This window comes from Heterodontus francisci, chromosome 1 (assembly GCF_036365525.1).
Source record: "Heterodontus francisci isolate sHetFra1 chromosome 1, sHetFra1.hap1, whole genome shotgun sequence".
NCBI lineage: Eukaryota > Metazoa > Chordata > Chondrichthyes > Heterodontiformes > Heterodontidae > Heterodontus > Heterodontus francisci.
The window spans coordinates 278,555,108-278,577,878 of record NC_090371.1 but is presented as its reverse complement, the minus strand read 5'-3'; the positions used below and the strand labels follow the sequence as shown (position 1 = coordinate 278,577,878).

The 22,771-nt window shown below is 42.8% G+C and overlaps 1 protein-coding gene across 2 annotated transcripts in view; it reads right to left on the bottom strand.

Annotated features, from left to right (window-relative positions):
• grid2 (glutamate receptor, ionotropic, delta 2) overlaps positions 1–22,771 on the bottom strand; it is an 894,599-nt gene that overhangs the window by 302,627 nt on the left and 569,201 nt on the right. For both annotated transcript variants that reach the window (XM_068045980.1, XM_068045987.1), the window contains exon 3: positions 16,890–17,174. In XM_068045980.1, coding sequence (XP_067902081.1) covers positions 16,890–17,174 — 285 coding nt within the window. The remainder of the gene's footprint in view (positions 1–16,889; positions 17,175–22,771) is intronic.

The window sequence follows — 22,771 nt, the reverse complement described above, 5'->3', positions numbered from 1 at the left end:
AGATCCACCGGCTGTCGATGTCTCCGCTTTAAAGGCGTCTGCAAACACGACATGAAGTCCTGCGACATTGACCACAAGTCATGGGAGTCAGTTGCCAGCGATTGCCAGAGTTGGCAGACAGCCATAAAGGCGGGGCTAAAGAGAGGCGAGTTGAAGAGACTTAGCAGTTGGCAGGAAAAGAGACAGAAGTGTAAGGAGAGAGCCAACTGTGTAATAGCCCCGACAACCAATTATATCTGCAGCACCTGTGGAAGAATCTGTTACTCTAGAATTGGCCTTTATAGCCACTCCAGGCGCTGCTCCCCAAACCACTGACCACCTCTAGGAGCTTATCCATTGTCCCTCGAGACAAGGAGGCCAAAGATTCATATCTAAGATATTAAGATTGTAAATGATATGGAGAAGGAATATCTGGAATATTACTTTCAACTAAACTGAGGGAATAAGACAAGGGGGCACCGGTTCAAAATGTAGCAGGTAGCTTTAGGACTATTTTCTGGAGTTTCTCCTTCACATAGAACATGATTAACATTTAGAATGGACTCCCAGATAGAGTGCCAGAGGTGGAAATCTTGGAATCATTTAAGAAATAATTAGTGCAGAGTTTTATGGATGGGTGAATTAAGATGGGCTTCATGGCTATCATCATAGATAGAATCAGAGAATGGTACAGAACTCAAGGAGGCCATTTGCCCCATCGTGTCTGTGCTGGCTCTTTGGTAGAGCTATCCAATTAATCGCTTTAATTTTTTTTCCCTTCAAGTATTTATTCAATTTTCTTTTGAATGTTAATATTGAAATACCCTATAACAGCTCGCTGTGTAAAAATGATTTCTTCACGTCACCTCTGGTTCTTTTGTATCTTGGGAAAGGTTACAGTGGACTGACGTATGGAATTATTTTAGAGGGATAAAATTAAAACCCTGAAAAGTTGTGTTAAACTTATCGCAAATGTTGGTTAGATCACAATACTGTGCATAGTTCCAGTCTCCGTATTATAGAAGGGATATACAGAGGCACAAGAGAAGGTGCAAGAAAGGTTCACAATATCATACAAAAACTGAGAGGATATCCTTATCAGGGAATGATAGCAGGCTGGGGCTCTAGAAAAGAGAAGGCTGTTGGATGACCTGATAGAGGCCTTTAAAATTATGAAGGGGTTTGTTAAGGTAAGCGTAGAGAAAATGTTTCCACTGTGGAGTTCAGAATTAGGGGCCACAAATATAAAAATGTCTCCAATAAATCCAATGAAGAACTTAGGGGAAATACAGAGAGTGGTGATCATGAATACAGACCCAAGGAGTAGTTGAGGTGAATAGCATAGATGCATTTAAGCTCATGAGGGAGAAAGGAATAGAAGGATATGCTGATAGGATGAGAGGAAGAGGGGTCGGAGGAGGAGAGTGTGGAGCATGAACACCAGCATAGACCGCTTGGGATGAATGGCCAATTTCTGTGTTGTAAATTCTGTGCAATTCTATCGAATGATCCTCGTTCACTCCTCTTAATAAAAATTCACAATTTAATATTTCAGATAATCGATATCTTAGCACTACATTTCTACTTTGCTGTGCGAATTACATTGCTTATTTTAAATTATTGCCTATTGAAAATTTTTAGTGCCAACTTTAACTGAATTATGAGGAGTCGATTGCACATGATTTGCGGACAATTTGTGTTCATGTGCTGCCTACAAAATCTATCAGGGCACTTCCATTCACTGTTAGTTAAACTGGGCTATGTTTCGCAATCTTTCCTCTTAAGGTAATAAATACTTCAAAATTTAATTAAAAAATGCCTGTGTGAATAAATAACTGATGGTCCATCCAGAAAAACTAAGGATGACTTTTTTGTGCGCTACACTCCGTTTAGAAAAAAAAATCACACTTCATTTCCAAATGGAGTTGAACTGCCACGTACACAATGAGAAAGATGAATGAGAAAAAGATAATACCTTACATACCACCCTTAAGATCTTTTGTGTTTTCACCAGATCTTTTAAAAAATATGTCATAGATTGGAGAATAAATGGTGCATTTTAACCAACTGTGAGCACAGTCCCATTACAGTTTACCAAAGAAATAGCCTTCATAACACACAGTAACAAAATTAATGCATCTCTCAAATATATGCTCAAGATTGACATATTCCCCCTGCCCCCACCCTGATCAAAATGTTTGGGAAAAAACAAATTGAAACATGTGTTACAAAAACATGCTAGGTCAAATGATGATTTTTTAATCCACCGGCTGGATATTAAATTGGCGGAGTCGAACCACTTAAACCTTGCAAGCTTTGAACTCTGCCTGCTGACCTTGAGCACCGAGGCATATTCCCTGCTGACGTATGAGGAGAGATCGAGTTGGTTGGGATTATATTCGCTGGAGTTCAGAAGAGTGAGGGGGGATCTCATAGAAACCTATAAAATTCGAACAGGACCTGACAGGGTAGATGCAGGAAGGATGTTCCTGATGGTGGAGGAGTCCAGAACCAGGGGTCATAGTCTAAGGATACGGGGTAAACCTTTCAGAACTGAGATGAGGGGAAATTTCTTCACCCAGAGAATGGTGAGCCTGTGGAATTGGCTACCACAGAAAGCAGTTGAGGCCAAAACATTGTATGTTTTCAAGAAGGAGTTAGATATAGCTCTTGGGTCTAAAGGGATCAAAGGGTATCGGGCAAAAGTGGGAACAGGTTACTGAGTTGGATGATCAGTCATGATCATAATGAATGGCGGAGCAGGCTCAAAGAGCCGAATGGCCTATTCCTGCTCCTATTTTCTATGTTTCTATGCTGCAGACTCTAGTGTTCAGTGGTTTAATAGATCTGTGTTTGATTGTGTTTGTCTGTTTACCGATCGATACTCACTGTACTTAGTGACTTAATCCTGACGAGGTAGCTACGGCTAGTAGGGAACCTTCTGGAAATAACAGACAGAGATCTCCTTGAATGAATTCAGCTGCATTGCTGCCTCCCAGAGAATCACTAATTCAGCATCCACATCTTCAAACCAGAAGCCTCAGGACCACCAAAGGAAAGTCGCAGGACCACCAAATTCAGCCTAAAGCCAGCAGAGTTACCAACCTCCACAGACTGTCTACTCCTTTGATTTCTCAGGATTCTTATTCGACCAATCTATCCTTCCCCACTCTGTAACCTATTTGTGTGCATGTATATATGTGTGAAAGTTGGAGTGTATTGTATTATTTTTTATTCATATTGGTTTAAGTACAATAAAGGTAACCTCTTTATTTGTTAAACTCGAGAAACCCTGTCCATTTGGCTCTTTCTATGATCACGGCATGTGAACAGTTAAACACTCACTAAATTGTCAAGTATATCTATTTTTTAAAAAATCTGCTGTGTTCAAACAAGGAGAGGGAAAAGAGGGGAGCCTTCGACCCCTCCTCACCTGATCGCAACACATGTAATGAGAGAACGATATGAAGCAATGTATGTTTTAGCTTCCATCGTTGAAGCAGAAGAGCAGAGAAGTGAGACCAATTGGATAATTCTTTCAACGAGGCAGCACAGGTATAATGGGCTGAATGTCCTCCATCTGCACTGTAAGATTTGAAGAGATGTGTTATTTGGTTTTATTTTCCAGTTAGGGGCATTCACACTCAGATTTCTGAGAAGAACTCTCCAGAATAGCTCTCTTTCTTATTATAAATCCAGTTTGCAATTGAATTCCCACAAGAGTGCACATGAAGAGTGTTCTTCAGTCACTGCTCCTAGCATGCAGAGATATGATGTCCTCAAGTGGAACACTAGCATAAGCATACACTTCAATAGCACAAACTGTAACAATCACTGGTGCCTCAAGAACTATTCACTCATAACACAGGGCTTTATTCCTCAAAGAGCTGGTCATTCTCGTCTCTAAGCCTTAAGTTCAAGGTGATTCTTGAACCCTGGAATTAAACTCGAATAGTCGAGAAAATCAAATGCCTTTAAGATTTCTGTGCTCCTACTCAGGTGCATTACATCGACATTATGCAGAATTACAGCATAGAAACAAACCATTCTACACCACAGGTCCAACCCGATTCTGGATTTCCAACATCTCTTACTCTTCAGTTATTTCAGTGCCTGTTTGCCTGCTGCCAACTAAACATTTTTGTAAGTTGTTTTGTTTATGGCCATTTATTTTAACCTCTTTTTTTAAATTCTGGTTTTCTTTTGTTCAATTGTCTTTTAATTTCCCTTTATTTGCTAATTTTTTAAACCAGAGAGGAGATGAGGATAATTTAATTTATGCAGCGAGTTGTTATCTTCTGGTACATGTTGCCTGAAAGGGCAGTGGAAGCAGATTCAATAATAAAAAGAGAGAATTTGATAAATACTTGAAGGGGAAAATTTTAGAGGGCTATGGGGAGAGGACAAGGGAGTGGAACTAATTGGATAGCTCCTTCAAAGATCCTGTGCAGACATGATGGGCTGAGTGGCCTCCTTCTGTTCTGTATCATCATATAATCTTTTTCTTAACCTTTCTAACTTCCTATTTTTCTCTCTAGTTAGCCAGTAATTATTTCTGCATTGCTGTGAAAAACATTCTCCTGAGGCCAGGAAAGACACTTCTTTTGATGAAAATGATAATGACCAGATAATTTTTTTCTGTGATGTTGAGGAATAAATATGGGCCAGTGCATGGATCTAACTGCCCTGCTCTTGTTCAAAATAGCGCTAGGGATCTTTTACATCCATCTGAGGGGGTAGACAGAACCTCGGTTTAACTTCCCATCCGAAAGACGACACTTCTGTCAGTGCAGCACTTCCTCAGTACTGTGTTGGCTGTCTAATCCTAGATTATGGGCTTTGGCTGGAACTTGATCCTACAACTCTCTGACTTGGAGGGAAAAATTTCAGTGCTGTCCAATATGTTAACAACCAGCCATGTATGGTTACTTGGCAATCTGGATGTGACTAACTGTATTTCTGATAAGTAAATTATAAATGTGTAATAGGCATCATTGTTGGCTTGTGATCTCAATACTCATATTTACATGACATATGCATATGAAATTTAGCCTTTTGGTGCGTATGTTAGTAAAATAATGAAACATAAAGTAGAGTGTGTAAGTGCCAACAATATGTGAATTGGAAAATAGGCGAGAAGGGCTTTAGGAGTGAAGGCATGGATGAGTGCAACTCCAACAACACTCAAGAGGCTCTACATCATCCAGGACAAAACAGCCCACTTGATCGGCACCCCATCCACAACATTAAACGTTCACTCCTTTTGCTGCTGGTGCACAGTGACAGCATCTACTAGGTACACTGCAGCAACTTGCCAATGCTCCTTCGACAGCATCTTGGAAACCAGTGACCTCCACCACCGAGAAGGATAAGAACAGCAGGCACATGGGAACACCACCTGCAAGCTCCCCTGCAAGTCACATACTATTCTGACTTGGAAATACATCGCTGTTTCTTCATCGTCGCTGGGTCAAAATCCTGGAACTCCCTACCCGACAACAGTGTGGGAGTGCCTGCACCACGTGGACTGCAATAGTTCAAGAAGGCGGCTCACCACCACCTTTGCGAGGGCAATTAGGGATGTACAATAAATGCTGGCCTTGCAAAAGTTTCAGTGCTGTCCAATATGTTAACAACCAGCCATGTATGGTTACTTGGCAATCTGGATGTGACTACCTGTATTTCTGATAAGTAAATTAAGAATGTGTAATAGGCATCATTGTTGGCTTGTGATCTCAGTACTCATATTCACATGACATATGCATATGAAATTTAGCCTTTTGATGCAAATCCCACGACTAAATAATAACGATCCCCTCTCAAGACAGTAATTGGACAAACCTAGTTATGTACTCACTGGGCTGAAGCAGATGGTTGGATAGTATCCTATCCAGGTCAGTTGCCTTTTATGAGGTCTTTAAAACCAATGGCATTATCTAGAGTTGAAGGCTTAGTTTGATGCTTATGCTACAGTAATTGTTGTTATTTTCTCATAAAATCCCTGGAAGATCATTTATTAATATTAAACAATATTTCATGCTTGTTCTTTACTGACATCGCTTATGAAAGGAACAATTATATTTGCTTGGAGAATTGTTTTCTGTTCAACTGAGAAGATTTTTGTGTAATTGAGTTTTTCTTCCGTTGCAGTAAAAACAGTTAAATGCTGGAACCAAGCCCATCAAACCAAACATTAGACAGTTTGAAACTGAAAACCTCCAGTGATTTAAACTGCCTCACTTCAGATCCATTTAGTATAAGAAGTGGACCCAATTCAGGACCTCCTTACAGGTTTCAGATGGACCTAAAAGTACTTTAAAAAGAACTTACAATAACTCATGTAAAAATAAAATTGTACTGCCTATAGTGCAGATGAGCAGATTGTCCCAATACATGCTTAATGCAATTTTCCATGACCTGCTCAGAGCGCCACTGCTCTCTTAGAAGTGATGGATAAACAACTGCTGTCTCTAGATAGAGCCATCATTACAAGGGTTGAAGATCTCTATAGCTGCTTTAAAATGCATGGTCTGGAATAGATCCAAAGTCAGGTCCAACCCTTGGCTAGGCCATGAGATCCGGGCCTTCTGCCTGCTGCTGGAAATAATTTCCAAGTACTGGATATAATCCAGGGAGAGTTTTGAAACTAACATTGTTACTGACCTGTTTATTCTTCAGCCTGCCTCTGAGACCCCCTTTCGAGGTCATTTGAGGTGTCAGATTCAGCCCAAAAGAACGTGCTGGCAGGTAGCAACATTATGTAATCATAGAATAGTACAGCTGAAAAGGAGGTCATTTGGTCCATCGAGGCTGTGCCAGCTCTTTTGGGAGCAATCCAATTAGTGCCACTCCTCCGCTCTTTCCCCATATCCTTGCAATTTTTTTCTCCTCCAAATGTTTAGCCAATTCCCTTTTACTATTGTATCTGTCGCTATCAGGCAGTGCATTCCAAATCCTACCCACTCATTGCATAAAACAGCTTTTCCTCATGTTGCCTCTGATTCTTTTTGCCAACCACCTTAAATCTGTGACCACTATTTACTGTACCTAAACCCCTCATGATTTTAAACACCTCTACCAAATCTCCTCTTAGCCTTCTCTACTCCAAGGAGATAACCCCAGTTTCTCCAGTCTGACCATATAACTGTGATCCCTCATTACTGGAAACATTCTAGCAAATTTCTTCTGTAACCTTTTCAAAGCTTTCACCACCTTCATAAAGTACAATGTCCAGAATTGGATGCAATAGTACAGCTGGGGCCAAACTAGTTTAAAAAAAAATAGGTTTAGTTTAACTTCCTGGTGTTTGTACATTATATTTTAATTATAAGTATCCCATATATTGTATTAACTGCTTTGTTATAAACTGTTCTTTCACCTTAAAAGATCAGTGCACATTTAGTTTTAAGATCCATTGGGGAATGAGGCTGGAGGCTGGGCATATCCGCCTCTCCCCCACCTCATTAGATTAGCAATGAAGGCTCTGCACCTACCAAAGACACAGGACCAGGAGCTCAAGGGCATCCCCCAGCTGCTGCAATGTGGGCAAGGAACCAACCCAACAGACATTCCTCCTTTTACCTCTGCCCTGCCTCTGGTGAATACCAATCCCCCTGGCACAGGTCAAAGCACAAAAATGTACTCTTATAAGTCTTACAGTCTTTCAGGTCAATACATCATTCATCTAATGGATGTGGAAAGTCATGGTACTGTATGTGATGCAAATGAAAATCCCCAGACAGCTACTAAGAACATTGACATCCCTCTCTCTCTTTCATCGTCATAGGCAGAACAGTAAAAGTCAGACTTGGAGACGGAGGACCATAACAACAACAACTTGTATTCATATAGTAAAACCTCCCAAAGAGCTTCTTAAGAGCATTACCAAATAGAATTTAACACCGAACTGCAGAAGGAGATATTAGGATAGGTGACTTAAGGGTTTATCAAAGAGATATGTTTTAAAGAGCATCTTAAAGAGTTGTAAAGATTAATAGAGAGCTTTACAGAGGGAATTCCAGAGCTTAGAGCCCAGGCACCTGAAGGCACAACAGCCAATGGAGAAGTGATAAAAATCGAGGCTCCGCAAGATGCCAGAATTGGACCTTGTTCTGTTGGTGCACTGTTTTGGGGTAATTTTAGCAGTGGATATGAATGTAAAATGAGCAATATTAAACTGGTCGCCCATTACACACCACGCCTGATTCTTATTTCCGTTGATTTTAATGGCAAGTAAATTAGTGCGAGGTGTACAATAGATGGCTACTTCAAAATTGCCCCTTTTGCACCATCAGTCAAAGTCAACAACAACAACAACCACCCCACCCCCCACCACTTGATGTGCACACATAAAGGGGGGAAGTTTATGGAGGTGATGGGGGACTTGGCCATCGGCTGGAGAGCTAGCGAGAGACCAACATTGCCTCCTTTGGGGGAGGCCCACTGTATCATGAGCCAATTAGGCACTTGAGAGGCCACTGGCAGGCCTTCCCCAGGATCAGGATAATTGGGATGGGAAGTCCTGCACACTGAGAACTGTTGTCCAGTCGGAGGCTGGCAGCTCTTTTGCTTGGCCAAGCCACCAGGGAGGCGGTGGCTGCTGCTGGAATGGCACTCAGTAAAGGCCCAGGATTGTGGAGTGATCCAGGCCAGTGGAAGTGATGGCGGGAGGGCTTTTGTGGGGTGAGGGTTGCAGGGGAGGGGGGTGTCGGCAGCAAGGGTAGGGGGGTGGCTCTCAGTGGGTCCTTCTCTTCCTGATGCTGAGTCCATCGATCAGGCACTGTGTTTCTGAATGAGGGACTCCCTGCCACTCCCTGCCTCCTCCTGGGAGACCACAAGTAACCCTGCACGGGTTAGAATGTTGTAGCGACAGACCTGCCTGCCAATGGGTTAATACCAGCGGTGGCGGGAGGAGGCCATTAATTGGACATTAATTGCCCACTTAAGGGCCTCAGTTGGTTGCAGGGCAAAAAGATGATCAATGGGCTTTCCTGCCACTGACTTATAAGGGTGGAGGCGGGAATTTATATAAATGATGGAAATGAAGGGACAGAAGGTATGGTTGCTAACTTTGCTGATGACACAAAGATAGGTCGGAAAGTAACTTGTGAAGAGGACATAAGGAGGCTACAAAAGGACACAGGTTAAGTGAGTGGGCAAAGACCTGGCAAATGGAGTATAATGCAGAAAAGTGTGAAATTGTCCACTTTGGCAGGAAGAATAAAAAAGCATATTAACTAAATGGTGAGAGATTGCAGAGCTCTGAGATGCTGAGGGATCTGGGTGTCCTAGTGCATGAACTGCAAAAGGTTAGTTGCAGGTACAGCAAGTAATTAGGAGAGCTAATAGAATGTTATAGTTTATCATGAGATTATGCTTCAGCTATACAGGGCATTGGTGAGACCACATCTGGAGTACTGTGTACAGTACTGGTCTCCTTATTTAAGGAAGGATGTAAATGCTTTGGAGGCAGTACAGAGAAGGTTTACCAGACTAATACCTGGAGTGGGTGGGCTGTCTTATGAGGAAAGATTGGACAGGTTAGGCTTGTATCTGCTGGAATTTAGAAGAATAAGAGGTGACATGATTGAAACATATAAGATCCTGAGGGGTCTTGACAGGGTGGATGTGGAAAGGATGTTTCCCCTTGTGGGAGAATCTAGAATGCGGGATTACTGTTTAAAAATACGGGGTCGCCCATTTAACCCAGAGATGAGGAGAAATTCTTTCTCTCAGAGGGTCGTGAGTCTTTGGAATTCTCTTCCTCAAAAGGCAGTGGAAGCAGAGTCTTTGAATATTTTTAAGGTAGAGGTAGATAGATTCTTGATCAGCAAGGGGGTGGAAGGTTATCGGGGGCAGGTGGAAATGTGGAGTAATCAGTTCAGCCATGAACTTATTGAATGGCGGAGCAGGCTCGAAGGGCCGAGTGGCCTACTCCTGCCCCTAATTCATTTTAATTTTTAAGAGATACAGCACTGAAACAGGCCCTTCGGCCCACCGAGTCTGTGCCGACCATTAACCACCCATTTTTATACAAATCCTACACTAATCCCATATTCCTGTCACATCCCCAACTGTCCCTATATATTTCTCTACCATCTACCTATACTAGTGACAATTTATAATGGCCAATTAACCTATCAACCTGCAAGTCTTTGGAATGTGGGAGGAAACCGGAGCACCCGGAGGAAACCCTATGTATTCGTATGTCCATTTGCCCAATTAACTGCCCTCCCTGCCTCTAAACTCGCAATGGGGGAACAGCATAAAATACCATTCAAAGAAATCAAGTTTTTTTAAGACACAGGGACATTGGTGTTACATTAAAACCTGACATTAGCATAACTTATAACTCACATGTAATTCTGGAAATCATATCTAAAGTGTTATTTGGATTTCCCAACTCACTTCGCACTTCCCCACCAACTCCCACGACTCCCCGCATCCTCCCAAACACCCACAGCAGCCATCCAAAAACCTTCAGAGTATTTCTTTCCAGAGTTAAACTTATGTTGTGAAATATGAAGCAGTGCAACTAGATGTTACTGTGGCTCAGTTGGTATCACTCTTACACCACTGCCCCTCACACCACACGCCCCCGCCCCAAATCCTGAATCTGCAGAGACTGAAGCATGAAAATCTAGGCTGATGCTCTAGTGCAGTTCTGAGGGAGTGCTACACTGTCAGAGGTGTTATCTTTCAAATGCAATGTTAAAGTTAGGCCCTGCCTACTCTTTTAGCTGGACATACAAAATCCGATGGTACTAAATTGAAGAAGAGTAGGTGTTGCCAATAATTATCTCTCAATAAACAGGACTCAAAACAGATGTTTATCACATTGCTGTTTGCGGGAGTTTACTCTGTACAAATTGGCTGCTGTGTATCCTACCGTACAACAGTTACTGCACTTTGAAAGTACCTCATTGGCTATCAAGTTGCCTGGGAGGTCCTGAGATTGTGAAAGGTGCTACATAAATGCAAGTCTTTCCCTAAATCAATGTGACTTTTACACCTGAACTGATATTTTCTGCACTGTATTAATTGGATGGCAAAACTGCTGCTGGGAATGGGTTATCACCTCCAATGTTGCCTTTCAAATCCCAGTTGATGATTGATTATGAGATAGCACACACCATCTCACAGATCATGCTGCGGTGAGAAAAACTGACGAAGGAAGCAAGGAGTTATTGACTTAATGCCTTCAGGCAGAAGTGAATTTATTGACTCGTAATATCTTCTTCAACCATGTCTATCGCTGAAAACATGTGAAGTGACCACTTTCTGGAAACAACTTTCAAATAACTGGAGCTCTATAAAACTAAGTGCTATTTATCAATAAAAATTCTTGCTCCTAAAGAGTTTTAAAAAGCAACTAAAAATGGTGGAACAAATCCAGTCCATAGTTATTTTTTTGTCCCCTCCAATCCTGAAGTGAGTCATACTGTTCTGTGGCTGACAGCTTTCAAGTACTCATCCTATGAGCTCATTCATCATGTCTAAACCTCAATAGTCAGTAATGACAGGCTGTTTATAGGAACTGCAGTAGACCATTCAGCCCCTTGAGCATGTTCCACCATTCAATCAGATCATGGCTGAACTGCATCTCGACTCAATTTACCTGCCTGGGTTCCGTAACCCTTACCGAACAAAAATCTATCCATCTCACTTTTGACATTTTCAAATGACCCCCAGCTTCAACACTTTGTTGGGGGAGAGTGTTTCAGATTTTCACACCGCTTTGTGTGAATTAATACTTCCTGGCATTACTGTGAATGCTTTAGCTGTAATTTAAAGATTATGTCCCCTTGTCTGTACTCTCACACCAGCCGACAGTTTCTCTCTATCTACCTTATCACAACCATCAACGGAATGGATGGGGAATCACAACTGAACGTATTTCTGTTCTGAAGAAGAATGTAGGAGCTTACATTTCTATCATGTCTTTTAGAACCTCAGGACCTCCCAAAGCACTTTACATTCAATGAAGTACTATTTGAAGTGTAGTCACTGTTGCAAGGTAGGAAATGCAGCAAATTGCAGCAAGCTCCACATGGTAGTGGCCAGATAATCTGTTTCAGTGATAAACATTGCCCAGGACTCCAGGGATAACTCCCTTGCTCTTCTTCAAAATAGTACCATGGGATCTTTTATGCCCACCTGAGAGGGCAGAGAACAACTTAGTTTAACATCTCATCTGAAAGACAACACCTCCAGCACAGTGGTGGAATGTCAGTCTAGAATTTTGTATTCAAGCCACTGGAGTGGGACTTGAACTCTCAACCTTCTGGCTCGGAAGCTGACAACATGCAAAGTCATCATGGATAATTATTTCCCCCTTATCTGTGACACCATCCATAATCCTTTTGGAGATTTGCTGACATAACGAACATCAAACCTGCAACCATTTTACTCTGTGGAGCTCAGTATTAAACCATGCATCTGGGCCCTTGGAAAGCCATAGCATTTACATCCCAAGCTTCCCTGATAGATCCATAAAGTACAGCTGTAATTTAACGTTGATCCTATAATTCAAACAATAGGGGGTATTCTGCAATCTGATGCTCACTTATTGGATTGTAGAAGCATGCTCATTATCAATTTAGGTCAATTATTCAGGACAGGAATGAAGTTGGTGCAAGTGCAGGGAGGCAAGATGCATTTCACAATTATCTATCAGTGTTTAATTATAAAAATTAAAAAAATCTTCCTTTCATTTTCACGTTTTCATAATTCTGTCACTCTAGATTTAAAGGTCTTTCAGAGGGAACATTTAGAAGTCAAACTTGTATTAATTAGATGTTTGCTGAGCTACATCAAAGCCAATAGTGTACTGGAACTTGGCAGCAAACCAAATGAGTATAAATGTACTGCGAGAGTGTCTGGCAAACTGCCGACAGAAACTTGTCGTTGTACTTTTTAACATTGTGCGTGCCTTCAGCTGCCATGTGCACGTTAAAGAAAGATTGGTTTTCAGGCAGAGGATTGAATGTTACAAATATCTGTGTCAGAGAAAAAAGGAGATTTATCCACCCTACTGGACTTGGTAGCCCAGAAATTTGGGAGCATCCATTTTTGGGTGCGTGGATAGTGGATAAGGGTGTCAAAGGGTAAATCCTGTGCACCTAAAGGGTGAGGTCCGAGGCTCCTAAATATTGCCCTCCGACCTCATTGTAATAGAGCAGCTATCCGGCAGCAAGGGCTGGAGAGAAATCAGTGTGGTACTAACACCACAGTGACTCTCAGGTAAGTGGGGCATAGGATAGGGTCAGGGATGAAGGGAAGGGCATGCCCTAGAAACTCTGGGACAAAGGGTTGGGGAGCCTGAAGTCCTGTGTTGTTGTGATAGGGGAGGGGTAGGGGGAGGGGGAAGAAGCTTAGAGTCCCTTGAGGGCCAGCAGGTCAGAGCTGGGAGCATGGGTGGTTGGGGTCAGGGCTGGGTGGGGTGAGTGATTGGGGGTCAGAAAAGGAGGACAGGAGGTGTGTGATCAGGTATCGGGCAAGGATGCTGGGTTGGAGGATCAGGGTTTGGGAAAGGAGGCATTAAGGTCTGGGGAGGGCTTAAATTTGGGTTTGGGAGGAACACTCCCTCTTTGCTGCAGGCGATGCCTATAGCTGATTTACCTGAGGGAATCTGTCAGTTTTGGAGAGATAACTATGCATAACTATGGGGCCTGCTTCAAGTCTGGATAAAGGACAGCTCTTATTTGTTCTTACCCTATTTAACAGTCGGTAGACATCTGGCCAAAAGTGTGCAATGCTTTCTGCCCGCCCAGTGCCCAAAAAATGAGTGCTATGAGATCCAATTTCTAGGCTGGTGAATAGGTTGAGGATGTTCACTTCAGCTTGTGTGGATAGTGGCATGTTGCATTGTATATGAGTTATGGTAGCGTAGTGAAAATGTTACTGGACTAGTAACCCAGAGGCCTGGACCAATAATCCAGAGAATGTGTGTTGAAATCCTGTAGTTTGAGAAGTTGAATTCAGTTTTTTTTTTAAACGCAGATATTTATATAAACCCAACCAGTTGGCTGATATTCTGGAGGGAAGAAAACAGGCTGTCCTTACGCAGTCTGGCCTATATGTGACTCACAGTCCTAGAACAAAGTGGGTTAACTCTTAACTGCTCTCTGCAGCGGCCTCGCAAGACACTCGATTGTGTCAACCTGCAACAATGCAGTGGTTCAACAAGAAGGGCCAACACTTTCTTTTGCAAGGACAACTAGAAATGGGCAAAAAATGCCGGCCTTTCGAGTGACTCCTGTTGTCCTGAGAATGAACGAATTAAAAGTAGTGGTGGCTTTGGGAAGGATGTATTGAGGAGGGAGCTACCAATAGCTTCCAAATGACCAGGTTTGGCGTGAAGAGGGAAGTGTGCATTGGTTACAGGAAAAATAGTAGCAACATTTGGAGGATCACTGTGGCAAGGTGACAGCACTGAGACATCAGGGACCTACCAGAAAACAATGCAGTCTAATCTAATTTAAAGCAACTTTCCTTTCCCCCACTTTACCATATTCAAACTATGAGCATTTGGGTGGATTTGTTCCATTTTTCTCCATTGCCTCTCTTGTCAAGGCATTGATCTTCTTGCTGGGCTGCAGTAATCCCCACACAATGCCACCCAAATGACCATTCTTCCTTTAAGAACATAGGGAGTGCTGACAGGCTATTCAACCATGTAAATCAGTGCAAGCCCGCCCAATCCTGTACTCTCTCAAGTATACACATATGCACCATTTCTAACAGAGGCCACTGGATGGAGGCCAGGAGTTGGAACCTTGATCGATTTCTCCCTTAGTAGTCCAGGCACACTGAGACTATTTAAAGTGACCCTCCTATTGCCTGACTTAGATCAGTATGAACTCAACACATAGTAGTAGTGAAAGCTGCCACTTACTGATATGTTTGGTTCAGCTGTCCTCTGACTTGTCAAGGGAACTTTAATTTTTCCTTTAAGATCTTTATTTTCAGGGTTTGAGTTCAGTTTCATAACTTAGCTGGTAGGATTTGAGCTTGCAACCATCGAGATTGCGAATCTATAGCCATAGCCAATACGCCAGCATATCCTTAAAATGCCATTAAATACTCATATTTAAGTGTCTTTCATTTGTACCTGTGCCTAATAACACAATGAAATATAAATCTCATTAATGAAAAGTATGGTTGTTACCAGGGATACCATTTTGGTTTGTAGCATATCAACAGACAAAATTGATGGGTAGGAAAAGACCAGCTGATCCATCCAACTTACTCCATGCCTTGATGGCTGAAGCAGCAGGACTAGTCAGTTGCTTCCTCCAGTGCCACAACCATGTAATCTCCGGGAGAGGCAAAAAGACAGAGAAAAATAAATCCCAAGACCAATAAGGCAAAAAATTCTCTGGAAAATTCCTCTCCGGTGCCCTTGGGTGATCAAAACCATTCCAAGAGATCACAAGGACCAAGTGTTCTATATTATGACACTTTCCTTCAATATAATGCGATCTCTGGCCCAGTCAAGAACTGGCTAAGTTCCCTCTTGAAGGCAGAGAGTCAGCATCCACCGCACCAGCTGGCAATGCATTCCTGAAGCTCACTACTCTCCCTGAGATATCAAGAAATGGCAGAAGGCACTGGATACTTCAAAGGCTATGGGTCCTGCCAACATCCCGGCAAAGTGATGGAAGGTGTCGTTGACAGTGCTATCAAGTGACACTTACTCAGCAATAACCTGCTCACTGACGCTCAGCTTAGGTTTTGCCAGGGCCACCTGGCTCCAGACCTCATTACAGCCTTGGTTCAAAGATGGACAAAAGAGCAAAATTCTAGAGGTGAGGTAAGAGGGACTTGCCCTTGACATCAAGGCAGCATTTAACCGAGTGTGGCATCAAGGAGCCCTAGCCAAATTGAAGTCAATAGAAATCAGAGGGAAAACGCTCCATTCTCATACAGAGCACAAGGGAAGATGGTTGCAGTTGTTGGAGGCCAATTATCTCAGCCCCAGGACATTGCTACAGGAGTCCCTTTGGGTAATGCTTTAGGCTCTACCATCTTCAGCTGTTTCAACAAAGACCTTCTGTCTATTATAAGGTCAGAAGTCTATTGTCACTGAAAGTTAACATGCAGGCTCAGCAAGCAATTAGGAAGGCAAATGGTATGTTGGCCTTTATTGCAAGAGGATTTGAGTACAGGAGTAAAGAAGTCTTGCTGCTAATTGTATAGTGAGACCACACCTGGAATATTGTTTACAGTTTTGGTCTCCTTACAAAGGAAGGATATTCTTGCCATAGACAAAGTGCAACGAAGATTCACCAGACTGATTCCTGGGATAGTGGGCTTGTCCTTTGAGGAGAGATTGAGGAGACTGAGCCTGTATTCTCAGAGTTAGAAGAAGGAGAGATGATCTCATTAAAGCATACAAAATTCTTACAGGGCTTGACAAGGTTGTTGCAGGAAGGATGTTTCCCCTGGCTGGGGAGTCTAGAACCAGAGGAAACAGTCTCGGTATAAGAGGAAAGCCATTTAAGATTGAGATGAGGAGGAATTTCTTCATTCAGGAGGTGGTGAATTTGTGGAATTCTCTACCCCAGAGGGCTGTGGAAGCTCAGTCACTGAGTTTGTTCAAGACAGAGATCGATAGATTTCTAGATATTAAAGATATCAAGGGATATGGGGATAGTGTGGGAAAACAGCGTTGAGGTAGAAGATCAGCCATGATCTAGTTGAATGACAGAGCAGGCTCGAGGGGTCGAATGGCCTAGTCCTGCTCCTATTTCCTATTCCTACTCTTACACCGTTTAAACTCATGTCCCCTGGATTGCCCCAATCTGTTAAACTAGAAATAATCAAACCTCCAAGCATATATTGGTGGTTGTTGCAATAATTTAAGTGAACTCAAACTGTATTATATTACTAAGTATGTAACTGCTTACCATATTCACTGTCATAGAAAATAATGAACTTCTGCCAGGCAAATTCTGAAATTACTTGGAGAATGACTTCATTCAAATACACTGGTGGACGGACAGAGAGAGTGTAGTTTTCGTTCCTGCTTGTCCTCGTGAGGCCACAGCCACTCCTTGGTGATCCAGATGTCGCTCTTTGTATATAGAGGTGTGGGATGTGCATGGCATCTGACAAAGATTGGAGGGATCCAGCCGACATACAACCAATGGAGCTGACGAGGGCCAAGATGCCTTGGTTCATCAGGTCACATGCTGAAAGGAAAGCAGAAAAAAGAAATTGTGAATCAGATATTTTGCTTCCGACATAACCTTCAACAAAATAAACAAACTACTTGCATTTATATGGCGGGTTTAACATAGTAAAACAGTCCCACGCTGCTTCACAGGAGCGTTATCAAACAAAATTTGACATTGAGCCACATAAGGAGATAGTATGTCTCGTCCCTATCAACCCCCAAAGGTTTGGTCAAGAGAGGTAAATTTTAAGGAGCATCTTAAAAAAGGAAAGAGAGGTAGAGAGGATGAGGAAGGAAATTCTGGAGCTTGGAGCCTAAGCAGCTGAAGGCATGGCTGCCAATGGCGGAGCGACAAAAATCGGGGATGTGCAATGAGCCACATTTGGAAGATAGCACAGAAACACTTGATCAGGCATATGTAGAACTGGCTGCCCAGTACTCTCTCTTCTAGAGGTAAGCATTTTCATATTAAGAAAATTAAACAGTAAGTGGTAATGCTCAATACTGTACAATTCATTGGTTGTCCATTGAAATTACTGTAACTGTTTCAGTAATTTTGGTTATCAGTTATCTGTATTCCAAAATTGTTTGTCTATTTCTCTTAATAATTGTTCCACAATCTCAAGATGCTGCTGTTAAAAAAGACCAAGCATTCATAGGGACATTGGAACAGGAGTAGGCAATTCAGCCCCACCAGCCTATTCCCCCATTTAATGACGTCATGGCTGATCTGTGACCTAACTCCATGTACCTGCTTTTGCCCCATATCCCTTAACATCTATAGTTAACAAAAATCTATTTAAAATTAACGATTGATCTAGCATCAACTGACATTGGCAGAAGCAAATTCTAAACTTCTACCAGCCTTTGTGTGTAGAAGTGTTTCTAAATTCACTCTTGAAAGTTCAGACTATGTCCCTGAGTTAGAAATAGTTTTTCTCTATCTACCTTACAAGTTCCCCTTAATATCTTGAAAGCCAATCAAATCACCCCTTAAATTTATATATTCTAGAGACTACAACACTAGTTTGTGTAATCTCTCCTTGTAATTTAACGCTTGGAGTGCAGGTATCATTCAAGCCGATCTTTATATTTTCCTAAAAATGTGCAGGGCACCTGAGGGGAAAAATAGCAGTAGCAGAAAGTCAGTCTTAAACACTTGTGTAAAAATGCCAATGACAGTTGATTATCCTGGCTCCCACAAGGCACTTTGAGAATCTCAGAAAATAATTACCCAGGTTTAATATCCTTATACCACAAGTCTGGTTACATCTGGGTTATCACCAGTTCTATGTGCTCTGAATGTTCTGAATCAATAGCTGTCTGAGGATAAAGTTCATGACACAGGAACTATTGAATCTGTTCCAGTCTGGCATTGCAACATAAGACTTCAGAGAGTGAGATTGAGGGGCATGAGGTCAGGCAAGGGGGTCGAGATGAATAAGAAAAACACAGGCAAAGCACCATGATGACAAATATAATTGTAGCTGAGTCTGGAAAGAGGTGGGAGAGAGAGAAGAACATACTGTTCATCAGAATCAAAGAAAGTGAAACTGAGATATCCAAGTCAGCCATTGCAGTGTCAGCCATGGCTCAGTTGGTAGTGCTCTTGTCGTGTTCAAGTTCCACACCAGAGACTTAACTACATAATCCAGGATGGCATTTCTCTGCAGTGATGAGGGAGTGCTGCACTGTCACAGGTGCCATCGCTAAAGATCAGAAGGTGAGATGTTAAACTGAGACCCCGTATGCCCTCTCAGGTGGATGTAAATGATCCAACAGCACCAGCTGAAGAAAAGCAGGACAGTTCTCCTGATGCCCTGACCAATATTTATTGTTCAACCGACATCACTAAAACAGATTAACTGGTCATTTATTTCATTGCGATAGGACCTTGTCATGTTTCTTAAATTACAACAGTGACTACACGTCAGTAATACTTTATGGACTATAAAGCACTTTGTGATATCCTGAGGTTGCGAGAGGCACTACAGAAATACAAATCTTTCTTTTGACTTATTTCAAGAATGAGAGGGACGGGATCTTGAAGACTCACAAAACATGTCGACACAGGTATCTCTTGAGCTTTAGGGCCACCTTTCAGCCAAGATTCTCAAGGCTTTCCAACCAAGAGGCCCTCTGGCCAAGCCACAGTGATGACATTGGGAAAAGTGCATCCATACAGACTGGATGGGGCAGCTCACAGAGGTGAAAAGATTTCACCTACTGACCGGTCTGACTCATTGTGCAAAATAAAGTAATTGGAAAGTCCAAATTGCTTGATGTTAAAATGTCCTCAGAAGATGTTTATAATTTTCTTATTCCTCGATTTCACCTTCACCTTGTTATGAAAGTGCTTCTATTTTTAAATTTTTTTTTGAAGACTCATAGTTGAAGATTGTGGAGATGGAGTCATAGCTGCTGCACTTTGTTTTTTTTAAAAAGGGTAATTAGGAGGACTTGCGCTTTCTGTTTAAAAACAACATTTACTGGTTGTCACAGCTCTTCAGCTAAGTAAACAGCAGGTGCCTTCTAACTATGGAAGTTGTTTACAGAGAAGTGGCATGTCAAGATTTATGGTGGTCAAGAGTTGGTTTCATTTTGAATACTGTTTTGCGTCAGTTGGGGGTCAGCCTGCTAAGAGAGAACCACCCAACTCATCTTTCCTCCACCTTTCTGAGAAACACTGAAAAATCCAGAATGTGATAGCAGAAATGACTGATGCTGCATTTCTCCTGGAAAGCCTGCCAGACTAATTCTCGATTCTGCCTGAGAAGAACTGCTCCAGAAATATCCCAGTAACAGCCATCTACTCATATTTGGGATGCCTGAATAAAGGGGCAACTGATATAATTCCATTTCTTTTCCTTCTCCTTCAAGAAATAACAAGTGTTTGGCCAAAGTATTTTTTTTACCTTTTTTTTTAAAATGAGCTCTGCGGAGAAAACTTTTTAATTTTTTTCTTTAACCAGTATATGCACATGTGTGTATGTGGCTAATTTCAGAAAGGAACTTACATATTTCAGTCTGTGTGTTAATGCTTCGCATCTTTACTGAATATGTCTTGTTTTATAATGGATTAATAATCTTGTTGTTTATAAAAGAAACCCTGGTTGGTGTGTTTTATTCTGAAATAAAAATAGAGTATATAATGGGCTGTATCAGTAACTGGGTAAACATTCAAATATATGTTGTGACCTGTGGAGAAGTGGAATTAGAGAAAGACAGTGCACTTCTCCCACCTCGGTTGTAACAACCTCAGCAGAACTTTGGGGGCAAAAGTCAGAAACATTTCTACTTTTCTTTATGTTGTTTAATATTGTCACATTAATGGATTATTTCCAACCAGTGATTAAAAAACCGAGTGAGTACTGACACCACTGTGCCAGCAATTGAGTTGGATGTCGGGCAGGACTGATTTAACAAACAGTAAAGAGAGTCTATTTAAACAGAAAAATAAAAGCAAAATACTAGAGAGGCTGGAAATCTGAAATAAAAACAGAAAGTGCTAGAAATATACAGCAGGTCAGGCAGCATCTGTGGAGAGAAACAAAGATAACGTTTCAGGTCTGAGACCAAACAGGTTCTGATGAAAGGTCACAGACCTGAAACACTGGCCGGAATTTTATGCACCCCCCCCCCCCCAAAGAGCAGGAAGGTGGCGGGGTTGCGGAAAATGGAGTGGGGGGCTTGGCCGGCCCTTCCCGACCCGCTCCCGCCTCCGCTGCCACTTTACGCAGGGTGGCAGTGGCGAAAAACAGCCCTCCTGCCCAAGGCCAATCAAGGCCCTTAAGTGGCCACTTAACAGCCTCTTAAGGGTCTCTGCCAGTCGGGCGGCCCAGTTCCAAGAGAAGCTGCCTGACAAAAGCAGGTGGCTCTCTGACGGCCTGGTTGGGAGAGTGGGGGCGGGGGTGGGGGGGAAGGCCCTCATGATCAGGCACCCTGTTCCCAAAGGAGGGCCGCCCCCAATGCCCCAACCACCCCCCCATCCACTCTATCAACCACACTTGCCTCGCCGGTGCCTGATTGATCAACCCCGGCGAGGCACCAAAAACTTACCTTCCTTCCGGGCTCCCCGGCATCTTCTTTGCGATGGCTGGTTGCAGTCCCAGCAGTGACCACTGCTCCTGATGGTGCTACTGGGGCAGAGAGCTGCCGGCCCTCTGATTGGCCAGCAGCTCCATTAGGCAGGACTTTCTGCCTCAAGCGGGTGGGAGTCCTGCCTCAGACTAATTAAAGACCAGGGAACCACTAAATGTGTATTGCATCCCCAAGCCAGGTGGAGGATGGCTCCCGTCTGCCAAGGGTAAAATTCTGACCATTAACTCTGTTTCTCCCTCCACAACTGCTGCCAGATCTGCTGTGCATTTCCAGCACTTTCTGTTTTTATTTCTATTTAAGCAGAGTCTTCCGATAAAAGCAGAATTATTTCTCCAGCAAAGTGCAGTGAGTAGAGGATAGTTACATAATACAAATTCCGTGTATAAAATCAATCCCAGTCACTTACAGCAGTCCGGTCGCCACGCGTGATTGACAGGGCAATTACTCAATTATCTCCATTTTGGGCAGGACTTATAGGGATGAATTTTCGTTCTGGGGTCGGGATGCTGAAACGTGATGTATTTCTGGGTCCTGACCCCACATCCTATCAGCCCCTGACATCCGACAGAATTTTAAACAAATAGGCCAATTATTGGCCAGGGTGCGCGCCCTTCATCTAATTAAGGATGGCGTGTAGATTCTGGAGACTGGAGGACCATTGGATGCCCTTCAGGACTGAAAGATTGGGAGCCACAGATATAGATAGGCGAGAAAGAAGGGCTCTCAAGATGAAGGTGCCCTCTGAAGAATTTTTATATATCTTTCATTACAAAAAGGCCACAGCTGCCAGGCCGTCATCATGGAGAGGGAATCCCTCCACTGGACAGCCAGCGGCCGCAGCTATGGCCCTGTCGCTACAGCGGATGTGGTGGGGGGAATCTCCTAACAGGATGAAGCGCTGCCCCCAGCCGCCTCTGTCCTGTGCCAGGTCTGCCGCTGGGAGGCCACCTCCATCTCTTGGCCGTGTTTCGGCCTCAATGGCGTCGCTTGCATGCTGACTGGAAAAATTCCTGTTGGTGTCTGCTGAGTGGCCTTAATAGGCACTTTAATTGGCTTAACGGGCTACCTGCCACTTGCTGGCGGGTAGGCGTCAACCCCTAATCCTGCCTGAACGAAAGTGGCCCAGCGGCGGGGGACCGACAGACCAGTATAGCGGGAAATTGTGGATCTGCTTGCCTCTGGTCCCTCTTCCTCAGGTGAATGAAAATTCTGCCCAAGGTGCCACTATATTCAGCTTAAAAGAACCCCGTGCATCTGAAGTAAGCCCATATCAACATATTCATTAAACTACCATCATCTTGGGGTATTACTCAGGTTTAACTGTTTAATGTTATTAAGATAATAAAAATAGTACCAAATAAAAATACACCCTACCATTGTAAATATATTTCTGTATAATGTGGCACAAGACCTCCCTGCTGAGAGGATTTTGTAAAAGAAACCTTTTTAATGTTCTGAGACTAGTGCCACCTTCAGTTTTCAATATGGCTGGTGCTTTGCCACATAAGCATC